The sequence below is a fragment of the Hippoglossus stenolepis genome, chromosome 13, assembly GCF_022539355.2.
Source record: "Hippoglossus stenolepis isolate QCI-W04-F060 chromosome 13, HSTE1.2, whole genome shotgun sequence".
NCBI lineage: Eukaryota > Metazoa > Chordata > Actinopteri > Pleuronectiformes > Pleuronectidae > Hippoglossus > Hippoglossus stenolepis.
Genome location: NC_061495.1, coordinates 12,088,707 through 12,114,505, shown reverse-complemented (window position 1 = coordinate 12,114,505; position 25,799 = coordinate 12,088,707). Strand labels below are relative to the sequence as shown.

The window sequence follows — 25,799 nt, the reverse complement described above, 5'->3', positions numbered from 1 at the left end:
GTGAACAATGGCTGGGTTGACACTTCCTCCTGGCACGATAAACAGTGTAGCTCACACGAGCCAGCAGCTCGACGCGCTCTGGGATGAGCCACATCTCTCAGCTGTCATCCGCCGATCATCAAACCATCTGTTGATCTCAGGAGCCCGGCCCTCTCCAGTCGAGGCCAACTCTCAGAGGGCTCCTACATGTTTTCCCCTTCCTGTCGTTCTCCATGCAGGAACAGTGTGTGGATGCAGTGTGTCATCACACGTACAGTACAACTGATCTGACATGATACAAGCAACTGATCAATAAATATCAAATAACTGATCAAATAATATCAATATCTTTGAGTGACACTTTATACAAAACACATACAAGTGATGTGTTGATAATGTGAAGTAATTAATCGCTCAGTGAGCGAGCGAGAGAGAGAGAGAGAGAGAGAGAGAGAGAGAGAGAGAGAGAGAGAGAGAAAGCTTGACTGAGTGAGTGAGTGAGTGAGTGAGTGAGTGAGTGAGTGAGAGAGAGACAAAGTGAGATACAGAGTGAATGAGCGAGTGAGTGAGTGAGTGAGTGAGTGAGCGAGCGAGCGAGCCAGTGAGGGAGAGAGAGAGGGAGAGAGTGAATGAATTTTTCTTTCCAAAAAGCCAATCAGTTACAATTTCATTGATGATGTAACAATCAATAATCATTAAAAGATGACACATAAAGAAAAGTGATTTGATCATTTATGATTTACCCATGATTCCATTGTTGCTGTGCATGCACAAGTTGAGTATGAGAAAATAACAAGAAGAATGAGGGTGATAATAGAAATGTATTTAATTAAAATAACATTGACAAAATATGTGTGTATGATAAAACTGTTTTTTGTTTGTTTTAAAACTCTGATATTACAACCTCAGTGTAATCCTCAGGAACAGATTTTGAATGTTCTCATATCTTGTTAATTTATGACATCAAATAAACTTCATAAGAGCTTTAAAACACAAAGTGAGGTTATTCATATTTACATTTACAAAATAAGCCTTACACTGACACCATAGAGACACAAGTCTCTGTAAGCTATTCTGTCGCAAACATATTTATTATATTCCACAAAATAACTATAGATAAATAATTTCTTATATAAATATGTATTGGAGTATTGATATCTTACCAAAAAAGTGCTTTTGTTTTTGGTTCAGTATTCGTATAGAATATTGTCATTTAGTTAGTTTAAAACAATAATGTCCACCTTAGGTGAGTCACAATCATTGGGCAGAATTAAAATGGTTCCACCAACTCACATCCAGTTTACAGACTTTTTCATGAGGTACACAGTTACATATGGCTTTTCAAACTGCTTCTATGTAGTAATTGTCAACAAGGATCTTATGCTTATGCTTGTAATATATGTAAAGCTGAATTTATTGCATGAAAGGTGCTATACAAATAATGTTTATTATTATTATTATTATATTAACTAGATCTTCATATTTTATTTCACATCATATCCAATGTAGGGAATCGTTACATAAATAGATAAAGAATGCAAGGACATGTTGACATGATGGTATCTCGAAATACAAAGTATGTAACAAAATACATTTATCCCAAAGCAAAAACTTCAAAACAAAACCAACCTTTTTGTAGTTTGCATTCCGTGTGGTATTAATACAGTTTCTAGATTTATAAAGTACGGTTTGACATCATCGACACAGGAAAATTCTACAGAAGGTTCCATGAATAGCAGAATATATTTGTGACACATCAGATAACACGCACATAAATTTACAAAACGTATATGTGAGGGATTTATAATCGGTAGTAACACAATGTACACACAGAAGGGACAGTGACAAAGACACACGACACTGCCCCTCCTCTTCTTCGCTTTCCCTTTCTCATCTTGCACCGTTGATTTGTGGGGAAATACTGTGAGCGTTGTGGTAAACTGTGAGAGAAAGGTAAGGAGTAAGTTAATACAACATCCGTGCAAAAATGTAAAAGTTTCAGTAAAATGTACTTAAAGTGACAGAAATAGAATCATTCATAATGCAGTATCATATTATCTCTGTCATGTCATTATCATGTTATTATTTACTGTCTATTTTATATTGTAATTATTGTATCATATTAAAACTGAAAACTCTAAATTTAAAAAGTGACCAGCACAAGGAGTAAAAATAACACTGCACTGTAAAACTATAAAACCATGAAACTTGACCACACACATAACTGTAAAACGTAAAAGATTGTTTCTATATTGTATTTTTTTGTAAGAATTAAACAAACACTATAAAACATGTACATTTGTGAGCTCTGTAACCATACATACCCTCGGACAGAGCCAGTCAGTTAGTGTTCGCAGTCTTTGTGCTAAACTAAGCTGAACTAAATGGTGGCAGCTATATATACTGTACAGACATGAGAGTGCTATCAATGGTCTCGATTATATTCAACAAGAAAGCCCATTTCCCACACGCATATTCTTTTATATCTAAATTCCAAAACAATGGCTGATCTAACCCAAACAGTCGGCAATCCAAATGGACCAATTGGTGCAAAACAGACTTTTTAAAAACATGAATAATGTTGTGAGAAATAAGTGTTTTTGTTTTTTAACTGGACATTTACTAAGACTCTCATACTTCCCAGAAAGATCTCTGTAAAGATTTCTGCTGCAGATAAATATGAAGTATATGCCATCGGATTAGAGAAGCCAAGGATTTAATGAGAAAATGGCAGCCAACTTTTTGGATAAATACGAGCAATATTTCCTTATTTGAATGTGAATCCAAGCTTATTAGTGCCCACACACAAGTTTTTTTTTTTTCTTTCTTGGTTGTTTATTTGTTGGAGTTTTCTGTATTTTGGTCAAAATTGACGTTGCTTATAGTTTATAATAACCAACTGTATTTTGGTTTGTCTCCGTTGGCTCTGTCCATAAGCAGTTTTCTGTGAACTGAGCTGTGTGAGGAATCTTACCTTAATTATTCTGAAGTCGTTATTCTTCCTCAAAGGTCTCAGCCGTTTGCATTCCAAGTATTTCCAAAAGAGCCTTTTGACATTTCGTCTGTGATGTTGATGACGGGTAATCCTCTGCGGAAAAAGAAGCCAGATAATAATTTCAACATTTACCAATTAAAATGTGCAATTGAAATGTGGTTTTAAAACTTAACAAATGTAAGATAACATACTTGTACCCTTCTAATGGCACTTGCACGACTCCCTCTTCCTCTGCAAGTATACTCTGCTCCTCCTCCTGAGGATTGAAGAAAATACAGCGTGAATGTATGTTAATAAATGAATTCAACATCCACTGGCGTGTTGTGGTAACAGCACCTCATCAGCATCCTCAAGCTTCTTCTTCTTGCTCTCTGGCATGAGGTCATCCAGCCAGCTCATCTCTCTCTTGGTGAAGATGCAGTCCATTAGCTTCCTTATAAACACGAGCGCTAACACCTGCAGGATTCACAAGCAGGATCAAAACAGCTGAATCCACAAAAAACATATGTGTTAATGAAGGAGGAGAGGAGATGGATAGATAGATAGATAGATAGATAGATAGATAGATAGATAGATAGATAGATAGATAGATAGATAGATAGATAGATAGATAGATAGATAGATAGATTTGTTTAAATGATCTGTATTTTAGCAAAGTCATGGATGTGTATTGTTAAAAGTTATAAGCAATTACTTTGAACAAACTAAAATATTACGAATATGATGTTTTGTATATATTATTCAGCTTTTTGGTAAAAATTACATTATTGCTCATTTGAAATTAAGAAAAAAATTTTATTGGCTAAAAAATTTAAGATTTTAACCTGAAAAAATATTTTCATTTTGGATTTTTTTTTTATGAAATTAAATTAAATTAAATTTCAAAAAAAATGATCAAAGAAAATTCTAAAATGTTTATCTGTCACATTTCAGAGCAACATGAGATAAAGTGACCAAATGATTTGCTGCGGGGGAAATGGTTAAGAAGAACCTGCGATATTGTCTATAAATAGACATGGATCTATTTTATCAATGAGAGCAGAACAGAAAACACTTTGCATATGATATGACTCTGACTGTCATTGTATCAAAGTGTTTACATAATTTTTTCTGATAACTGCTGCATTAATCACAGCGCAGATAGATAGTGGCCAACTGACCCCACTGATCTACCTGAACACACACACACACACACACACACACACACACACACACACACACACACACACACACACACACACACACACACACACACACACACTGAGCCCTGCTGACACTTCAGTGTAATGAAAGGTGGGCTGCCCGTGCGATGGGCCTGCAGCTGCTGTAATTGGACGGTTTACTCACCATCATAGGGAAGACGATGGCAGCCTTGGAGGTCTTGATGACCCAGAGCAGAATTAAACAGCTGAGCTGGATGATGGTGAACAGGTGCACCTTCCTCAGGGGTACGTGTCGGAGATAGATGAAGTCTGGCTGGTGCTTGGCTGGCATAGCAAACAGTGTCAGGCGGTCAAACAACTGGAGAGGACAAATTATCAGAGATTTGTGAGTGAGATTTCTTTTATGAAAAATAAAATGCCTTGTATTTAACTTACAACAACCTACGTACATGTGATGTAAAATATATATTTTTAAGAGCGACAAATGGCTCTTATACAATACACTGCCTCTCCATCATGAAACACCAAACAAACTGATCGACTGAGGCTTGTGGAGAAAATCCAAAGTCTATCAAGCTAAAAGTAAAAGTTGCTGGAACTACAACAGCATATTTCTGTCTTCATTTAAATATAATTTTCACAAACCAACAATAGAAAGTATTCAGAATTGAGGAAAATGAGAAGTAAACAGGGCAATTAAATCACAGTCAGGTGTTCTGTAAATGCTGGGAACACACTAGTGGCCAATTAACACTTCTTCTCTGGGCAGCCAGACAATATGGAGGCGATCCCCTATCGTGGGTTGCAGCGAGTTAACAGTCCACACAGATTATCTGGTGGAAGAGTCGACAAATTATCAACACAGAGCAGCTCTCTATCTAATCTCCAGCACACAGATCATCACAAAAACATACGACTCAAATTCAGCTCATGTCCTAAAGTGGTTGTTCGTCACATTTTTAATTTTGAGTGTCCAGACCTTTTTTTCATGCCCGGTTTGGACATTAAAACTGATAAACGAATAAAGTATCATGATTAAGACTTTCCTGTGAACATGGACTCGTTTATCACTTTCTTTAACATCATGCGATAGGACTTTTTTGATGGATTTCTCCGATTATAATTTACAATTTGGTGCAGATCCAGATAAAATGGTAACAATCATAAAATTGGTTTCATAAGGGGACCGTTGGGCCTTGGCGGAGGTTTGGTGCCTGAGTGCCGTTCTAGTTTTTTCTTCACAGTGATACAGTATAATGTGAGCAAAAGCTGCGTTAAATACAGCCAAACTCTAATAACTCACCTGAATGCCTCGGAGAGACGATGCCCCCATATAAAGGAACACTCCGTACAACACAGGCATAGGAATGAACTGAAGAGCAATAAAAGCATTTTGTCAGTAACCCTGTCGAGCATTTTCATTGACAGTCCATGATGAAATGAAACTTATACTGTTGTATGATCACAGAGGGCAAGTACGATGGGTACGTGACCGACCTTGAGCACAGACGTCATGAACACGGAGCAGCCCATGAGGGTGAAGATCATGAGACCCGTAAATCGTTGCTCTCTGATGCCGAGGAACTTGGGCTGCTCACCGGGGGCCGAGCACTCGGACTCGAGCTTCAGGCTGTTGACATGGGTGATGGAGAGCACGGTGGCCGCCACGAACCACGGCAAACCCATCAGAGAGCACACGCCCAGCATCACCCCCACCATGAATAGGTCCAGGTGATAGCCACAGCTTTTCTGAAAGGGGGTGGAAGGGACAAGCGGATGAAGCCTCATCATACTAATGTGTAGTTGCTGTGACAGCATTGAACTCAGGCTGTACCTTAAGCTTGTGCTCCTTCCTGTTGATGATGACAGCAGTGATCTGCTGGTCCATGAAAATGAGGATGGTGCAGAGCAGAGCTGGGATCACTGTTATGACTGCCGTCCACCAGGGGTTGGGCCCCAGCGGGTTAATGAACCAGCCTCGATCATCCCTGGTCGGCTGATAAACATAAAAAATAATTGGAATTTGTTTGACATGAGTAGATGTTCATTGAAAAATTATCTGCTGAATCAATTTCTTACCTTAAACACACTGGGAACCTTCAGCTTCGGAGAGGGAACCCCTAATGCGTAGTCGACTAACACCATCGTAAGGATGGTGAAGAAAATGGCAAAGTCACTGATGAGGGCCCTCACCTAATAGAGATGAGATTTACTTTAAATACCTTCAAGCAGACAGTTTTTATATTTCACAGTATTCTTTATCAAACTCAAACAAAAGCATTTGCAGGAAACAGGACTCTTCATTAACTCCATAGAGGAGGATATGTTTCATCTGCGTTTGTTTTGTTTGTTTGTGAGCAAGGTTACGCAGAAACTACAGACAGATTACCATTTGTTTTGTGGATTGATGCTGTAGAGGTCACAAAGGAAGCCAATACATTTTAGGGCAGATCCAGGTAGGAGAGTGGATTCAAGATTCTTTTTTCTCTTGCAAAAATAGCGACATTTTTAAAGAATCATTCTTGAAAATGTTTAATTCTGGCATATTGAGGGGACAGATAATAGTGCAATTTGGTGCAAATCCAAATAAAAATCCAGGTCTAGTAATTTTAAATGTGGTTTTACAAGGGGTGGGCCTTGGTGGAGGTATTATACTGATTCTAGTCTTACATCTTCTTTCTATCACGCAGTACCTTACGTTGAACCACTAGAGGGTACCACTGCACCATGCTACACAACCAAAGCTCTGTTCTGCAGAGACAGAAACATGAGGCACATTGATGTGAGGATACCAGAGGATGGACAGTACCTTTGTGGGAAAGTAATTGCTGAACTTGAACTCCTTTAGGAAGGCAGACATGATGACAGTGGAGAAGAAGAGGATGGCAGACCAGAAGAGGACGTCAGGGACATAGGGGCCGTGCGGGCCACAGGCGCTGCCCACAAACTCGCCTTGTTTCTCGATACAGTCCTGCAACAACAGGTAGAGGGCCATTATTCAGCGATAGCACATGATTAGCAATAAAAACAGCATCAGCAGATTCTAAGCTTCCACAAACGGTTTATGAGCATCCACATTTGTAAAAAAAAAAACTTTACAAAGTACAACAAATGTGCTTTTAGAGTGATTTGCAACGGGTAATCCAAAATAATCCAGCCCACATGCCCTTAATCTCCTCTGTCCAGCTTCCTCCATCTGGGAGAGCATGCCACTTTAAGGTGGAAAAACATTTTTGGTCTGTCTTTGTGTCACTTCATAATTCCAGCTGCTGTATATTTATAACCTCCATGACTAACAGTTTATTATCTCATTTTTGTAACATTTGTTTTTGTTTTCGATGCCGAGCTGGCGCGGGTTGTACCTTGACCTCCAGAGCTTCCCAGTAGATTTCTGAGGCAGTGATGTTGTTGATCTCCCAGAACTTCAGGGTGCCGTTGGTGGGGTCAGACGGTTCGACGCACGAACATCTGCGGAGGCACATGAACATCTGGGTGAATGATTAATCCCATATCTGTCTGGGATTTACTGTACCTCCAAGGAATCTACTTAATTACTTCTACTTTAAAGAGTACCCTGGACGTACGAGTACATGCTGAGTTTGTCCAGGTTGTTGTTCTTGTTGAAGGGATAGTGTTCCCCCAGGTGAATGAGTTTCTCCAAGGCCTCGTAGATGAAGATGATGCAGATGAGTGAGGCGAAGGCTTCCTCCGTGAAGCGCGTGATGTAACAAACGAGGGAACTGGCGTCCGTGGCCACCAGCACGATGCAGAGGAACGATGTCCACAGGCCGATGCATGTTCTCAGGGACAGATAGGATAACCCATACTCCCTGTGTGGAGATGAGAGGGAGGGAAATGATTTTGGAAGATAACAGATCAAATCACATATTTTGATTATATAGTATTGCAATGTGGCAGATGGGAGAAAGACATTAGCAAAATGAAATGTAAATGCAATGTCGATACAATCACAACATTACATTTTCTATAGGAGGCCAGATGTTACATTCATGTTCACAGAACTCATCCAACAGCCAGATGATAAAAGGTCGGACGTGTAATCACAAAGTGATGCAATGATCCGGAGTCACTGACATGACAGATTTAAATGTGCGGGAACATTAAATCAAAACATACTTGCAGAATTTGAACAATATCTTTTCGAATACAAGCACCGGCCCCGTGCTGCCCAGGATGGTGAGGGGCTGCCCGGCGAACAGGGAGTAGGCTATTCCAGTCAGCGAGGCTCCAAACAGCGACTCAATTGCACTCTGGGAAATGGAAATAAGGATAGAAAGATTACTGGGCAAAGACAAAATGTTTATTGTACTGAAGGACTCGTACAGTTCACCGCAGCGTACAACTAGAACAGTGTGAACACTTAGAGGAAAGAGAAGGTGTTTTACTATGCGTCCTTCTGTTGCCTCGCCCAGCAGTCCTCCGAAGGTGATGACAGGGGACATGCAGGCACAGTAGAGGAACAGGAAAGAGGCCACGCACTGCAAACTAAGAGCATCCGTGTAGTCAGACAGGTAGTGGGGGGCCTTTCGCTTGATGTCTAGAAAGAGACCACCAAACCACCTGGGGATGGAAAGAAAACGTTAGCCACTTCTGTTGTTTATTTACTCGTAACATTTTCATTTTCAAAAGCATAAATTCTTTTTTTTTAAGTTGAAAGAGAAATAATAAGTTCAATTGCAATGGTTTGTGCATTTTTGAGAAAGGTTTGCAAGATTTTTGACAATATTCTTGATATTAAAAATATAATAAACTGATTTTGTTCAACTTTTCAACCTTTTTCTTCACATTTCAATTTTTTTCTCAAAATACAAAAAGGGAAAAAAACATCTTCGACCGCTTTTCTTCAACTTCCCTCTTCTCACTGTTCGCCTCTGGGCACAGTTTAGTGCTCTAAGTCCTTGTAGTAGAGAAGCATGGATGCAAATAGATATCTCAAAGCAGGATGTTTCTATGGAAACCACTTTAACTACTACTACTACAGAGCAAGTGTACACAGAAATAGATGACTGAGCACTGCAGAATACAGTTGTGGAAAGTGATGTTTTTTTCTTCAGTATATGGGCTTGATTTTAGCTAAACTTGCAGTAATGATTCATTTCAAACTAAACTTTAAGTGTATTTATTTGTATTTATTATAATTTTATCAATTGTCAGGCAATAGTTAGAGCCCAATCCTAATACAAACATATTTCATTTAAGATATTGGGCACCACTTCTATGGACAGCAAAGGAACAAATATCAATATTTATTTAAAAAAATTAACTAAATGGAAAATGCACAAAGCTAAAGCCTGAGTTGTTCAATTGTAAATAGTCTCTGCAGCAAAGCAGTGAGTAAAGGCTGCATCCCAGGGTTAGTATGAGGTATTTATAATGATATTTACTTATCTCTGTATATGGAATATTTTACTGTTGATAAGAATTCAACAAAACACACACATTGTTCTTCCCTTTGTGAATCACTCACCTCCCAGTGCGTTGCAGTTCAGGACCACCATGGCCTCCAATTTCCTCCTCCTCCTCACCCTCGACTAAACCGTTTTGTAAAATATTACATTTCTTTCTCTTCTCCTGTTTAAGAAACAGCACAGTTAGTTTAAATAACTCTGACGTGTTGTAGAAATCTAGTCAAGAAGAATAAGCAGCGGACCAAAGTCCTACCAACCTGAGATGGTACATTTTTGGGTGGCTCTATCCGTATGGACGGGTCCCACTCTCCTGGAGGCAGCACTGTCACCTGATCGAGGAATTCGTCAATCCCAGCGATCAGATCGTTACGGTCTTTAGCTTTATAGGCTACGTCATGGAAAACCTGGGAACAGAAAAGTATGGATGGCTTTGAATGCTTTCCAGTGACAAACCCTGAGTGAACTGCACATGAAGTGTACGTGCAAGGGGATGTTTGCCAAATGACATCATGACTGAACAGACAAGTGGATTCACACAGATGGACTGTTCGGTCAAATCATCCCCATATAAACATGCAGAACATGCTCGACAAACTTTGCACATAAGCAAAGCTAAGATATTAAAACCCGGAACCTGCTCACCATGAAACATCAACCACTTAAACGACTCATACCGAAGAGTGTATGATAAAGTTTATCATTTCCTCAACAGTGATAGAAGACATGAGGACATGAGCACTGTCTAATAACCAAAAGCATGTTATACAAGCTCTGAGAAATGTCCCATTATTTCGGGAATTTGTTGTGTTCTGCTGGACCATGAAGTGGTCTGTATAAAATCTGACTTTAATATTCAAACCCTTCTGTTCGGAAACTGACATGCAGGAATAAATTCCGATGATGCTGACTGCAAGGTTCAGGGAATTCTTACCTCGTCTGTCATAAGTGTTGCAATGGATCTTCCAATCTCATGATACTGAATCCCTCTACCCAAAGGCCCCAGGAGAATAAACAGAAACCTAAAGGGAAAAAAAACAGATATTTGCAAATCCTGAATCCCAACCATATGTATATATTTACTGAAAAGTTCACTGGGTATAAATCAGCAGGGTTAACAGGAGGTGTTTGTCGAGGTTGATGTGTACAGGAGAATCAGCCTGCACTGACCTCGTGGTGATGGGGACTTCAGACAGACCGTTGAGCATAACCGCCGGTGAGAGACGCACGAACGCCACCACAGGTTTGTTCAGAAACTCCAACTCCCCCACCAACACGTTACAAGCTTCAGCGCCGACTGGGATCTTCTTCATGAAGTGAAGGTCTATCTGAAAGAGAAGAGGAGTACAGTGTGGAGAATGTCACAGAGAGGTCGGGCTTTAAACAGGGAGCAAGACTCTCGGGTATTGATCTTGTATTCAGTTTTTAAATTAAAGAAATGTTCGTGGGTTATTCTTCTTTTTTCTGACAGTGTGTGGGCTGCAGGATGAGGCAGCTCCAGTTTGCTATTGAGTAGGGCTTTGTCTGCACAGAACCGATGAATGCATGTGTTTTTATCCACATTGTCCTTGTGCGAGCTTTCCGGGATCGTGGTGTCCATTTCTATGCACATGTATGTTTGTCATATGTTAGATTCGTCCTTCTGCTGGGAGGCCAGGTTTCTTGCGGGGGTGCCAACTGGTTTAAAGCCCAACAACTTTTAGATTTTAAGATTTTTAGATTCTTCTGATCAGATCCTACAGGACATTCAGACATTATTTGCGTTTTGTGTTGAAGTTACATCAAACAGCAACATCCACAATTGTTAAGTGTATAGGGATCAAATAATATAATCATCATTGCATAGGCTTCCCAAATTGGAGCCAAACGAGGAATTCCCAGTTGTAGATAATGATAATGATGCGAGCGATCCCTCCCTCTCTTCAGAAATCACATTCACTTATTACCACTACCACTTATTATTATAATTGTTGCCGTTTATCTGCACATTAATCCTTAAATGCACTGGTTTAACTAAACTGTCGTCTAAATATAGCCCAGCTGTCCAGGCTTTTTGTGGCACAGGACAAAACATTCAAACATGTCACAGATGTGCTACAAATGACATGTTGCATAATATTTTGTAAGGATGAGGTTTCTTTCATTTCCCATAGTGCATAGGAATTGACCCTCACCATGAAACTGCTCCTCTTACTCTCTTTCACACACTGGACCTGCACTGAACAGAAAGTCTCTGAATATTAAACGTGTTGATTTTTTCAGCGTTAATTATGTGCAGAAAACAAGTGTTGACTGGAGTGTTGTTTGTTCATATGACTCTGGGGGACTGGACCTAGATCCAAAATAATTACTCACTGCTATAGTTTTTAGGCTTTAAAGTTAAAACAGATTCATTTCTTTACTTGTGTCAATAAAAATCTGCAGCTGAAATGTATAAATTGTAGCACAAGTAATATGTATAAGAATAGCACTACTTCAATGGTAATTCATTTCTACTGTTTGAATTAACAGGCACATGAGACAGTTCAATTACTGACCTGGACAAAAAGGTTAAACCCACAGACATCAAGCCAAAAGGTCTGCAGCAGGCTTTTATCTTTGCTGTGTGTGGTCATCCTCAGAATCAGCTGAAGGACTTTCATCATATTTATAGTGGTTATAATCCTAATCCCGGACTACATGACCTTAGCATTAAAAAGACCAACAACGACCTTCTGTTCATTGTTGGAAACATTCAATTAAACAAGAGGCTGCTCATTTTCATCAGATACGACATAAATGTTAACTGATACATGCACAATACCATCACACTATAATCCACACTGTGTGTAAAGTGTTACTAGGCCCATCTGATACTGGTGCAGGATGGATAAGTACAAGTAGGAAGGAGCGTTCACAATAGTCAAAAGTAATTATAATTTTTCATCTTAAAACAATATCATAGGTATTCGTTGTGCAAAAAAATATTGTAAATTACTTAATTGAATTATTATCACCTCCCCCACAGAGGTTATGTATTCACATGTGTTTGTTTGTTTGTTTATTGGCAGAATCAAACAAAAATACTAAACCAATTTCCACCAAACTTGGCGGAGGGAAGAACCCAATACATTTAGGTTTAGATGCAGATTAAGGGCCAGATGATTTTTGGTCTGCTCTTTTAACATTGCCACATTTTCATTGATTTTTCCGGGATCTTGATTTTTAAAAATCACGCGGATTTAGTGAGCTGACATTTATGATTGTGTCCAATTCGGTGCTGATCCACATTGTTCAGATTCAGCCTTAAAAATCAGCCTAATACCTTATATTACAAATTCCCTATAATAACTATAGCTGCGACAATACTTCCCTGTCAGAAGTATAAGATAGATGGATGTTTATTTGGTCCTTTCAGAAATTCATCATGTGCGACAAAGTATATGTCAGAGACAAACAACTACAGGACAATGACACAATACGCATGACATCAAATAATTCTATATAATAGTTAAATCCTATATTATCACACTGAGGTTCAAGACATTTCCTAAGTTTATTCAGTGGTGCAATACTGGAGGGTCAAATGATCTGTGATTGGTTTGGTCCCTACAGTTAAACTGAAATATCATTATGTGAGTGTAACTTGAGTAACACTGTGTGTACAATGCAACTGTCTGTGCAGTCATACCTTGCTGAAGTCGACAGAAGTGTTTTCTCTACTGACGTCCACTTTCCCATCTGGACCCGGTAAGTGACACTGGGAGGACGACATCTGACCTGGAGGATCCAGAGAGGAGAAACATGATCTAACACTTCTCAATCAAACTGAAATTCAGCAGCGGGGGATTTCACTATTTATCATGAGACCGACCAGGTGAGGAGAATATCTCTAAAAAGGAAAACTATGTTGAGGGTCACGTGTCCGAGGAGGAAAAAAACATCCGGACTGTCATCACAAAATAATCCAGGCTCATAGTAACATGATTACTGCCAAGCTGCTTTACAGGTCTAACTTGATTCCCACACTAATTATATCATTCAATAAGCTCACAGAGAATGAAGTGAGCTTAATCAGAGGACAACGCTGTGTATTTGGCATTCGATGCCTCACAGGTGAAAATAAATTGTTCATGATGTACCACCTAGATTTCTGGTTCACTATGAAATCATTTAACAAACACTTTGGTGTGTTCTGCACACCTCATTTTGTCACTGGCTTGTAAAACGTAGTTGGCAATGATGTAGCTAAGAAATGCTTCCAATTATGAGTCTGTCCTGGACTCACTCCTTGTTCTGTGAAGACCAATACCAGACGGATGCGCATATTTATAGAATTAACTTGTTTTGTTTTTTCATCAACCAATTCAACCTGTTAAAAAAAACGTCCTTTGAGTTGCCAACATCCACACAAACCATAAGAATAATCCACCTTTGAATATGTTTTAAAGAATTAGATGGTGATGGAGAAAGTGCACTTTATTAATCAGCACCATAGTGGATGGACCATATGCAAGTTAGGCCCACGTGCATGTAGGACACATAAACCCACTGCACATTTATAAAGAATCCACACTTAAACATCACTGTGCAGATTCATCGCAGAATCCAATGAAGCAACCTCTTAAAACACAGCTGTTATATCTACAGGAGAATCATTCTCACAGTTTGCATCTGGTGCTCGTCAACAGTCTATATAATGAAATCATATAAAAATGCAGTGTAGCAGCACAACATTCATGATTTTATACTTCATTTGAGTGGTCAGCAATAATTCACACCCGTTTTAGAACATTTTATATCACAACAGACAGCAAACTTGAACAGCAAGTGTATGTCAAAGCAACATAGTGTTTGTAAAACAGCTGTGGACAGTTTGTGCATATTGTTATCTAGCCTACGTCACGTTCTATATTTTTGCATCGGATGGCCTACACAGAAAATACTCTGATGTTATCAAAATGAAATCAAATATTATTGTTACTCTAGAAAATTGACGTAAAAATTCCAGTTTACTTTTTTGGGGGTTTTACCCTTTGCCAATAGGGGGCAAAAGTCAGATTTTTCCTTCTCTGTGTTTTATTTAAATAATCATAGAAGCCAGAAAAAGTTAAACTGTTCAATAACAAACAAGAAAAATTATTTTTTTCTGCTTCCGTCTCCTGTTGTCGTCTCATGATCGATAGGATGTATTTTAGAACCCCTTTCATGCTTCAAAGCCCCTGAAGACAGAATCTCGGGTTTTCTCACCATTCTTGTCCAGGTGGAGGTCCGATGTTCGTCGCCCCATGTCAGCAAAGGAGCGTACGATCGGCAGGCGGTTAGCCAGCTTCTTCTGGTTCTGGTGATGGTGCTGCTTCAACAGTGTTTCCCGCACTTTCAGCCGGAGCTCATCCCCCAGTGGCGAGTATAAGTCCTGGTGGTCCAGGACCATGTCTAAGGACAACACACGTTGTAAGGACTCGTTCTGCAAGCATCTGGCTGTGAGGCTAAATAATTGCCAAGTGTCAGTAAGCTTAAGTTTTCAAGATTTAAAATAGCATCACAAAGTCTCAGCAGGAAGGCAACAAGCACACTGTTGCACATAATTTATAACGTATGATGAAAAATAATCTAAATAAACTGAGGATTGTGTCTCTAATGTTACTGATTGTAAAAGTTGATGCATTACTACGCAATATGATTATTTTCTGACTTCATAGTGACGTCACGATGACATCATTCCTATGATAATGAATTATCTATATGAGCTCCAGGTCATGTCTATAGTCCTTTACGAAGCAGAGATAACTTAAAAATGTATGACGTAATTTTTCTAAATTCTTTGTGACTTCTTCATGACGTCACTTAAGTTTTCTGATCAGTATAAGCTTTTGATTGTCTCTCTATGATTTGCAGAGATATCTGTTTTTCTAACCATATTTTGGTTTACCTTGACCTTTGACCCATCGGCTCTTAAAGTTAATAATCGGGTGATAACCACCCAAGTAATATTCACACCAAGTTTGGTGAAAATCCATTCAAGCATTGTTAAGTTATTTTGTACACATATGAGCACAGAGGGTAATAAACGTGTCACTCGGTACCGCGGTGTCTCGTCGCTGTAGCTACCTGCAATCTCTTCAATGGAGTTGGCCCTCATGTCGAGCAGCACGGTGCTGTTGATGATGCAGCTTCGCAGCTCGAACAGACTGTGCAGAGACAGAGTGGCCACGTAGGGTTTACTCCATCGCTCCCCTCCGTCCTCAACATCCTCTTCAAACTTCAGCCACCTGAGACACGAGCGTGAGTTTCAGTGAGGAGAAGGCAGCAGACGGCAAACTGTCTGACAATCTGTTCTCGCTACAGCAACACTCGCTTTCATATATATATATACATACATCTCTGTCTCTCGTTCTCTGTGTGTGTTTTACTCATTTACTCTCCTTCCTTATTGCCTCTCATCAGAGTATCACTGTAAATAAAATATGTCTGATTTACGAGAACACCATAATTCCCATGATGAATAAATTCCACATCTTGATTAACACTCACAAGTCTCAAAGAAAAAAAACTGACAAACACAAACTTAAGTCCTCGAGCAATTACAGCAATGCATTGCAATTACTTAATGCAACGGCTACATCTACTCATCAGTGTGAGTGGGATCACCGGCCTGACGGCTCCATTCAATCAGAGCTTTGAGTAATGACATGCAGGTCATGAAGGTCTGTGAATGCCAAGTTAATGACATGACAGTCTGACAGTACCTGGCACTTTCCCTCCACTCCGGATCCTCGCCGTCCCTCACACAGATCTCATCCATCTCTGTGAACAGGTCATGAGGAATATGCTCCTCGTCGTCGTCCTCGGCGCCCAGCAGGAACTGCACTCTCTGGGATGGGGTGTCTGGGAACATGAGGAAGTGCATGATTGGTCCAAACATATATGTGAAGTTTTGTTCCCTATAGTTTATATCATTGTTTTGTAATCAGGTATAAATAAAGATTGAATTAATGAATGAAAAGTATCTTTTATGGTCAGTACCATAAAGAGGAGACTCTCTACCCTCAACCAAGGGGAGGTCCCGGTCCCTGCTCCTCCTCCTGTGCTTGTTTCCATGGTGACGGTGCCTGCGATGGCTGCGGTGCCTGGTGCTGCCCAAGGGGACGTGGACCCCGATGTAGAGAGTCTTGTGGTCTGGGGACAAGTCCGACAGCAGTTAAAGGGTGGTCTACTGAGTGTGTGTGTGTGTGTGTGTGTGTGTGTGTGTGTGTGTGTGTGTGTGTGTGTGTGTATGTGTGTGTGTGTGTGTGAGTTCCCAGAAGCTTTACAGATTATAATTTCACTGATCATAGTTCAGCACTACTTCTTTGCCATGGTCATGAGTTTGTGTGTGTTTTTAATGTAATGAAGTGCATTGCTCAAAAGATCATACGTAATAATGTAATGCTCAATGCTGGTATATTTAATTCATCATGCTACATTAAGCATAGAATGATATAGGCCTACCACCTGTTATGGCTGGAACATGTAACATTTGACTTAATAACAATGAACTAACTAGAATTACTGCCCCATGGTTGTATGCCTTCGTCAACCAGTGCAGTTTCAGTCTTCATGGATTTTTTTTTCCAGACTCATATAAGGTCACTGTGACATTTGACCAGTGAAATCTCACCATTTAATCTTTGAGTCCAGGAGACCACAGGGCAAAATGTGAAGAGATTCACTATGGGTGTTCCTGATGTATCATGTTCACAAGAAATTTAGGTCACTGAGACCTTGACTTTTGATCTTTGACCTCATCAAATCAGCATCAAATTCTAATCAGTTCATTTTTGAGTCCAATTGAACATTTGTACCAAATTTAAAGAGATTCCCTCAAGGTGTTCTTGAGATATCGCATTCACAAGGCAAGAAATATATTTTGTGAGGCCACAGTGACCAAAACAAACATAATGTGAATGTTCAAAAAGATGGTATCAATAAAAATGAATAGTGATCAGTGGTGGCATTTAAAATTATAATATAATTAGTATATGAGTTGGTGTATAACTTGTATTTCCATGACAATGAAAATGTGACAGATCAAGTATATTATGTGCAAAATGTATAGTTGCAATTATCTAATAAGTGATTTATGTTTGTATCTTAGTTGCTTTTAAACGACTGTTCATATACTCAAGGCCTGCAGCTGTGTGGATTTGTGTTGCCTGGTTGTTAATTTATGTATCCTCTCCTTGTGCTATTTAAATGCCTTGCACAGCTGTGTGTGTGTGGGTGTGTGTGTGTGTGTGTGTGTGTGTGTGTGTGTGTGTGTGTGTGTGTGTGTGTGTGTGTGTGTGTGTGACTGTGTGAGACTGTGAGCGAGATGGAGAGAGAACGAGAGATTTGTGTTTACGAACTCATACGAAGTCAGCCCACTCAGCTCCCTGCAGTATGACATGAGGATTCAGACAACCACATACACTATATATAGTTTATATATCAAGTTAGCAGTGTGCCAGAAGGATTTATGTGCCAAACAGCTTGTAACACAAGCATTTAACTGAAGGTATTTTTCAATCAAAACTTACTTTCTCTTTTTAAAACCAGCCACTACGCATGCATATACTTATATGCATAGGTAGGATGTTGTTTCTGAATATTGCAAATTAAAAAATTATTGTATTAGTTAGTGGGACCCATTGAACTTTTATTTCATATTTGGATGCATTTAATTTGGGTTATCTTTGCTAAGACATCTCAAAGAATGATCTTGTTCTACGGCATTAGAGCAGCATCTTTAATTTGACAAAAGCTTTTTATAGTCCGCTACTCTTCTCAACTCAAAAGAAATTTGCAAAGAGGAGGCGATAATCATGGAATAGAGAATTAAAACCTTCTCCTTCTCCAAGAATGTGTTCCCAGTAAAAGTGTAAAGTTAAGTTCAGTTAAATTTAGTTCAGCTGTTTCCAAAACTTGTGTTGTAATATGACACTCACCATAAACTGTATATAAAGATGACTGCTCCCCAAATGTGATGCCAAAACGTCACAATCGCCACCTGGTGGCTGGATGCAGTATAGTTTGTAAAACACACCTCCTCCATGTTAGTCAAAGTGCATGTCAAATACATTTTTCCTCAAAGATTGTTTCCGTCATTTTAGTTATTTCTTACAACACTGATGTATGTTCAAGTGTTCATGTTTCTGATAAGTTTGGTTGCGTCGACCATCTTTACAAACAGTCTGTGGCACATACACATCCAGCAGAAGGATATGAGAGACTGTTTGGTTAATGGTCTCTGACTAAAAGAAAAACAAAGGTATTTTTTACAGCACAGCCTACGATTTCATTACTAGTTTTGACAGAAAGTTTCACTGAAAAGCTGTGGGTCATTATCCGTGTGTGCAGATACAGATGGGAACTTACTCCTTTGTACTGTTGGTATCTTTTTGTTTTGATTATCTGTGTTTTTCCAGTGATTATAATATTGCTGATGTGAATTCATCTCACCTACAGTCTCTGCCTCCCACTCTGCTCGTATCTTTTAACTACGAGACGAGGACAGAGTGGGCGGACTCAGCTGCCGCAGCCTTTTAGTGCTTCGAGCTCTGTGTGTTCCTGATGCGTTAAGTGTTGGTCGAGGTATACCTTCCAGATCCTCCTGCTCGAAGTTGGTTCCCTGTTGATACCGCGTCCCCCCTCTGTCCACCACAGCCTCATCGTCGTTTCTCTGTCGGATACATTGAAAACCAAACACACACATACACAAATTCAACATGATGAAATTATGAACATTATACAACTTATAGAAACAGGATGAAAAAACATTGTCCAGGTAACTGATGTATCAGGAGCATTACATGAAATTAGTGAAAGTGTTTGTTGACTTGGTGTTCCCCTCACAGATTAGGTCGTTGTGAACAAACACATTATCCAACCGAATAGCACTGTTGCCATGGAAACTAATTGCACATCTCTTCTTGACGAGGAAAACATCTTAGTCCAAGACAAATGGACTAATCGCATTAACGTAGCGTAACGTGGCATGGCAATGGCAATCGTAAAGTAACGCAAAGTAGCATCGCGTGAAATAGCGTACAGTAACGTTAAGTAGCATGCGTAGTAATGTAAAGTAATGTAGCGTTAACGTAGCATAAAAAGTAACAACGTAAAGTAGCATTAACGTAAAGTAACGTAAAGTAACATAACGTAAAGTAACGTAACATAACGTGAAGTAACTAAAAGTAATGAAAAGTAACTAAAAGTAACAAAGTAACTGAAAAGTAGCGAAAAGTAACAAAGTAACTAAAAGTAGCAAAGTAACAAAAAGTAACTAAAAGTAACAAAGTAACTAAAAGTAACAAAGTAACGAAAAGTAACGAAAAGTAACAAAGTAACTAAAAGTAACGAAAAGTAGCAATGACGAAAAGCAATGCGTAGCGACGTAAAGTAACGTAACGTAACGCAGAGTAACGTAAAGTAACGTAAAGTTATGTAACATAACCACGATAAATGCAGCAGGACAGACATACAGTGTCATAGCAGGAAATGATGACTCTGAGCTGATTAGAGTCACTGAGAAAACCATCATTCTGTGCTGTGAACGCCGGCCTGCTTATGTAATAACCAAGAAGAGAGGAGTGAGGAGGTGGCAAGAGGGAATCAGGAGCACACAGCAGAAATCATTATTTCCAGTGTGCATGGAAGTGATGCAACCTCAACACCTGCTTTTGCCTCTCTTCAAAATCCTGTTATGAGTCAGCACGTTAATACAGCTCACTATGAACAATCAAAACGTTCAGCTTCAAACTGTGAGTGCCCACGAGAAAACCAGACAATGAGGGTAACATTTATAATGATGTTTAATAATGATAACAATTGATTAAAAGAAAAAGTAAAATTAATATAACCCTATAATAACAATCTGTAAAACCTACATGTGGATGATTGGAGGTCTAAATGTCTGTAAATGTATGCAAATCACATGACACCAACAATGTAAATTGCTTGGTGTATGTTGTATTTATTGAAATTCTCTTGGTCTGAATATATTTCTGTCCTTGGCTGGAGCAACTATAATGAAACCCAATTTCCCCACGAGGGATCAATAATGTTTTTTCTGATTCTGATTCTGATCCTTTGGACAAGAAGTCAGCTTAAGAGGCTACCAGGCAAAACGCCATGACATGGCAATAACAATTACACCCAAATGAAATCATTTTTAGCACCTTGTGACATAAACTATATGTTACTCGGTAGATGTCATACCAACAGTCCCCTTATGAAACTTCATCTCGTAAATATCAGTCCCCTAAATATGGCAGATTTTTTTTGCAGAATGAATTGTTTTTATGAGAAATCAAGGAAAATGTAAAAAAACGTCCTTTCTATGGAGGATGTTTTTTACAGGAGCCCAGACTGTACAAACTGAACACCTTTTGAGTTTTTATGACAGGTTCTTTTTCATGTTTGGAAGGGGAGGGTGAGGAAAAGGGGTGTTCAGCTGCATCATGCAACTTCACCACTAAATTCTACACACTGAACCTTTTAAGAAAGTGGGAACAAATCCTGGATCGGCCCCCTGATCCACCACAAAATGTAATGTGATCTTTCCTGACCCATACCCGCAACCTTCCACCAGGTTTCGTGGCCCTGTAGTTTTTGCAAAACACTGCTAAATATCAGACAGACAAACAAAGCAACGGAGGTAAAAATGACATAAAATAACTTTACGCTAAAGGAAAACTCCCACTACGACAAGAGTTGTACTGGGATGCATTGATTTAATGTTGACTGATCAATCCGTGAGATGTGTGACTTACAAACACAGCTCAGACGATGATTGCTTCTTAGAGCTGGACACTGTGCTGGTGTTGATGGCTACACCACTGCTGTGGATTTAAAACCACCTGTCATTTATTGCAAATCCAAGAAACAGCTGGGGTTCAGAAAGCAGAACAAACACACACGGGGCCACAGCTTTTACTTAGTGTTCCTCAAACAGAGCCAAACAATTCAGAAGCACTTATCACAGCAGGTATTTGTATCCCCATATAAGCTCACTTGATATCAGCTTTTCCCCGCAGCCATCTTGACCACCAGTTGACCATCGGGGCATTATGATAATGAAGGGTGCTGCTGTTCACAGCTGCACTGACACATGGGCTGGCCGAGGGCACCAGGCTGATGTTGATAATCTGTCTACAAATACACAGGCCATGGATCATCATCCCTGCTCAGATTAAACTGCCAGTATTTGTTACTAAAGCAGGGGCCACATTAGCCCATATTAAATGTGTTCCCATACAATGTAACAGTTTAAACAGTAAAAACATGTCCAGCACTATACATTTAAATAGTATTTTTACTATGAAAACTATCTCCATAGAAAGAGCTTGACTATGTTGCCTCTAACAACATAATCAGATGAGTCCTGACACAGAGCCACTGATACTATTGATTGACTAATATTATTTTCAGACTCACAAGTGACAAAACTAGGTTCTCAATGCAGATTGCAGGCTCTGAAGAAAAAACTGAATCCAATGATTCCTTCTTCTGGAAGATGATACAGGATACTCACAGCTAAGGGAAATATTTTTAGGCAATTGGAAATTCCGTCTTCTGTCATTTTAACAGACAAACAATTTGTATCATCTGAATGTTAATGTTTTCATCTGTATTTATCTGTTGATGAATGTACATATGCCTGTTTGAATGAACTGCCTTTGTCAGCTGCGTTTTAACCCATTTCATCACACCATGTGCTCTGTTTTATAGCCAAGAACAAAGATTTCTAGTGTGTTGTGAAGTCTAATTACATTAAATTCAAACTACTGCTGCTGCTTTTCTAGACTGAAGATCAATACTCAGGTGCAAAAATCATGATAAAAGATGTCAAACCACACAAACCGCTGAAGTGGTGTGACAGGGTGCGGAGCATACTTGGATCTGATCCATGCGGACAGCCCTGGCACATTTGGAAACATCTGTGGCAGCAATGTCATGAACCGCACTGGCTTTCATGTGCTGCAAAATGCACTGTAATCCCTAAATGTCTCTGATATAAACTTCAACCTCCTGTAAGAGGACACATTAGTAGTGAACACATTTTTCTATTTTTTCAGAGCTGCTATTTAAAGTATTTTCAGCTCCGAGGCCTCATTTAGTCAAATCTAATATCTGCTTCCCTGATGTCTGAAGGGCAAGATGGATCAGTCGCGGTCAACAGGAAAAGCTCTTTCCCGCTTTTGCCCTTTTTATGCCATATTTTATCAGGCATTAACTCTCATTTTTGGACATGTGGAGAGAAGGATCTCTGTAGAAAAGGTCCAGGAATTCTGGCCTTTGAACGTATACACGTCTCTTAACCTCATAGTAGCTGAAAACATCAGAAGATCCTGCGAAGATCAAGCCTTTGTCCTACCTGATTTTTGGAGAGCCAAGGAGCCTGCAACTTTTCTGAAAGCATGAGCTTTTCCTCGTGTGACTCTCTCCGCTCTTTAATCAGTTTAGTCAGCGTGCGACGCAGTGAAAGCTGAGCTCTGCAGTGCAAACTCCTGCTGCCCTGCTTCACACCATGGCTGATAAATGCTGAAGCCCTTCTGTCCAACAACTGTAATTTTTGATTGAGCATTTATCAACAGCTCGGCGAGATTATAGATGTGACATCATTGCTGCTCTTATCGACAACAGAGCTTGATTCATACTAAACCACATATCTCTTACTGTATGTGTATACATTTATACTATATACATATATATTATAAAGTAAAGATAATCTTGTCACCTAGCATCAAATCAACTTGGTCACTCATACAGGGAAGTGTTTCAGCAGCTCCACCAGTGAGCTTGTAACAGATAACATCCGCATGTGGGCCACTTCAGGCAATGATGCAGCACTTCTTCCTGTGGCCCTGACCAAATGAATGTGAGCCCAAAGTGGCCCACTTGTAAAATAGCAAACATGGTCGAAATATCCCAAAGCAAATGTGGGCCTTTTTGGCCAACAGGTGTTGCCCTTCTAGACAAGGTGTAATCTGCATGGGAACCTCAAGTGACCCACGAGGTAAATGGTGAATATGGCCCAAATAGCACAAAATTAATTCAAGCCACCTTTGGCACCTTTGGTTGACATGCAGTATTGCTATGGCTAATTACTTGTGGCCCTGATCAGGTTAAACAGGAGCGGACTGCCCAAGTGCCATTTTCCACACAGTACGTCGGCCGGATTTGTGATATGGGCCAAATCTGGGCCATAACAATTTAGCTATGTACTCTTTACAATTCGTTTACAACTCATTTACCTCAATGCATCAAAATGTACATTATATATATATACATATAAGATGAGGACATTGTGTATGTCGTATGTTTGTTATGTTAACTTTCATCCTTGTGTTTAGAAAGCCATAACATCCAGGAACTCACCAAACTTCTACGTCCAAATGACGAGCCAAAGGAAGGGTTAACCTGAAACATAAAAGGGGATCATGAGTATTTGCAGTATATTCTGTGTAATCTACAAAGTTCTCGAATTTTAGGAACATATTTTTTTCCTCCAAATGAGATAAAGATTAACTCTGAAATGTTTCTTTTTTTTTTATTCATGTTCGGTGACTTTTAAGGTCAGGTTGTGACCTAGCGCTTTGAAACCAAAGCCACTAAAAGTAGCATCAGAGCACAAACTCTCAGCCAAAAGCCTGTCAGTCTAAAACCTTTTGGCTAAATGGGAGAAAAAGCTGTTGTGATGTAAACAGCAAAAGGATAATGACAAACAAATCTCCTCCAAAATGATGAGCATAGGGCTCACATCTGTCTGAGAACATCCCCTGAGTGTCTGCGCTTTCTTTTAACCAAGCGCTTCATCAAAACAGATGTTACAATTTGATGTTGGGAGCATATCTGACACTTATAAGTGTAGTTGTGGTGCTATGTTATTCACAATTTACATTAACCTTAACCTGTCTCTCAATTCATTTCCATGAAGAGATCACACAAGGTCACTGCTATCTGAATGTGGAACATCTGTCACAGCAGGGATTTTTCCTGTACGGTAAAATTGTGTAGCACAAAATAATTGGACTTCACTTCATCTCTGCCGTAGAGCACATGATCAACTCTTAAACGGTTTCACATTAAAATAAAAAAGGGCTAAAGGGCTAATGAAAGCCTCCAGGTAGTGACAGTAATCTTCCACATCATGAAGATGAAGTCACATCTTGTCTCACTCGATAAGACTTGAAGTAATAAAGCAGGATCAGCATGTTGCATGTACTATCACAAAGTCATTTTACTGTGGTCGAAGCTCCACAGGTGATCTGCAAACTGCAAAAAGCTCCACAGTCACCATCATGATCTGTGGAAGGATTCAGGCTTTAACCCTCATCTGCCTCCTGTAAAAACTCTAAGCAACATATTTTACATTTTACCATTGGATTCCATACTATATATGACACACTGGTTCATTTTAACATATGACATTAGTAAAATCAGCGCATCGATGGTCTTTTACCGATGGCAGCAGCGGCTCGATCTGGGCGCCCTGGTCCGTGGGGTTCATCGTCTTCTCCCGCAGCGCTCCACCGTGTACTGGGGGACGGGACAGAGATCTCCGGCTGGGTGTGCGTCTGTGTGTGCGTAATCCCGTCAGGTGCAGCGGAGACTGAGCGACCACACAGCGGGTCACATGTTTATATGGCCGTGGCTCGGAAACGATTAGCGCTTCTCAGACGCTTCAGAGAAACATGCGCGCCCCTCGCACTGCGGCTGGCGCGGGCGCGTCACTTTGGAAATGTTGTTTTTGTTTCAGACACATGGAAAGTGAGACATGATGACGAAATCAGTGGAATTAGAAGAGACGATGTTTAATGTTTTTTCTCCAAACATGATCGATAAAATGTGCCATTCATTGTTGCAGATTATAAAACCAACCTTATTCATATAGACTCCGGGTAGGGGGTCATTGACGGAAACGTGCCATTTTGTGTCCTTTGGACGAAACTGCCTTGTCAATCTAAAATACAATGAAACATTGACTAAGATTTTCAGAATTTGGTTTCCATGGCATATCTTGTAAAATAAAAACATATTGGTTGTTTTTTCTTTTAAATTTTAAGCATCTTGCAAAAAATGGAAGTCTTTCCCTCAGTCTGATACAACTCAGACCAGCTATTGAAGCTAAACAAAGTCAAACTCATAAAACCTAAAACCTTAACAAACCCTCAAGTGTTGTTTCATTACTAATAATAATATATCTCACTCACTTATAGGAACTGAACTCCAAGA

At 39.6% G+C, this 25,799-nt stretch overlaps 1 protein-coding gene across 2 annotated transcripts; it reads right to left on the bottom strand.

The window, feature by feature from the left end:
- Window positions 1-781: 781 nt before the first annotated feature.
- slc4a10b (solute carrier family 4 member 10b) lies at window positions 782-25,241 on the bottom strand. 2 transcript variants are annotated; one of them, XM_035175462.2, is made up of 26 exons: window positions 25,027-25,241; window positions 23,943-23,984; window positions 19,161-19,242; window positions 16,569-16,721; window positions 16,292-16,430; window positions 15,654-15,814; window positions 14,793-14,978; window positions 13,234-13,322; window positions 10,734-10,891; window positions 10,498-10,585; window positions 9,824-9,970; window positions 9,626-9,729; window positions 8,544-8,718; window positions 8,275-8,408; window positions 7,722-7,967; window positions 7,500-7,605; window positions 6,947-7,108; window positions 6,217-6,330; window positions 5,972-6,133; window positions 5,635-5,886; window positions 5,441-5,509; window positions 4,322-4,495; window positions 3,311-3,430; window positions 3,166-3,230; window positions 2,954-3,067; window positions 782-1,919 (listed from the first exon to the last, which is right to left on the bottom strand). In XM_035175462.2, exons 1-25 carry the CDS (start codon window positions 25,072-25,074, stop codon window positions 2,992-2,994), a joined length of 3,252 nt encoding a protein of 1,083 aa, XP_035031353.1. In that variant the 5' UTR covers window positions 25,075-25,241; the 3' UTR covers window positions 782-1,919; window positions 2,954-2,991. The 2 variants fall into 2 exon arrangements, with proteins under 2 accessions (XP_035031353.1, XP_035031355.2); XM_035175464.2 differs by lacking the exons at window positions 23,943-23,984; window positions 25,027-25,241 and adding an exon at window positions 22,939-23,083.
- Between the last annotated feature and the right edge of the window lie 558 nt (window positions 25,242-25,799).

Excerpts from the sequence above, each read along its gene's own strand:
- slc4a10b (XM_035175462.2), bottom strand. The coding sequence starts at position 25,074 with ATGAACCCCACGGACCAGGGCGCCCAGATCGAGCCGCTGCTGCCATCG. Across the intron at positions 14,979-15,653 it reads CTCCATTGAAGAGATTGCAG|ACATGGTCCTGGACCACCAG; the intron begins GTAGCTACAGCG and ends TGTTGTCCTTAG. Across the intron at positions 13,323-14,792 it reads CCTCCACCTGGACAAGAATG|GTCAGATGTCGTCCTCCCAG; the intron begins GTGAGAAAACCC and ends TGGATCCTCCAG.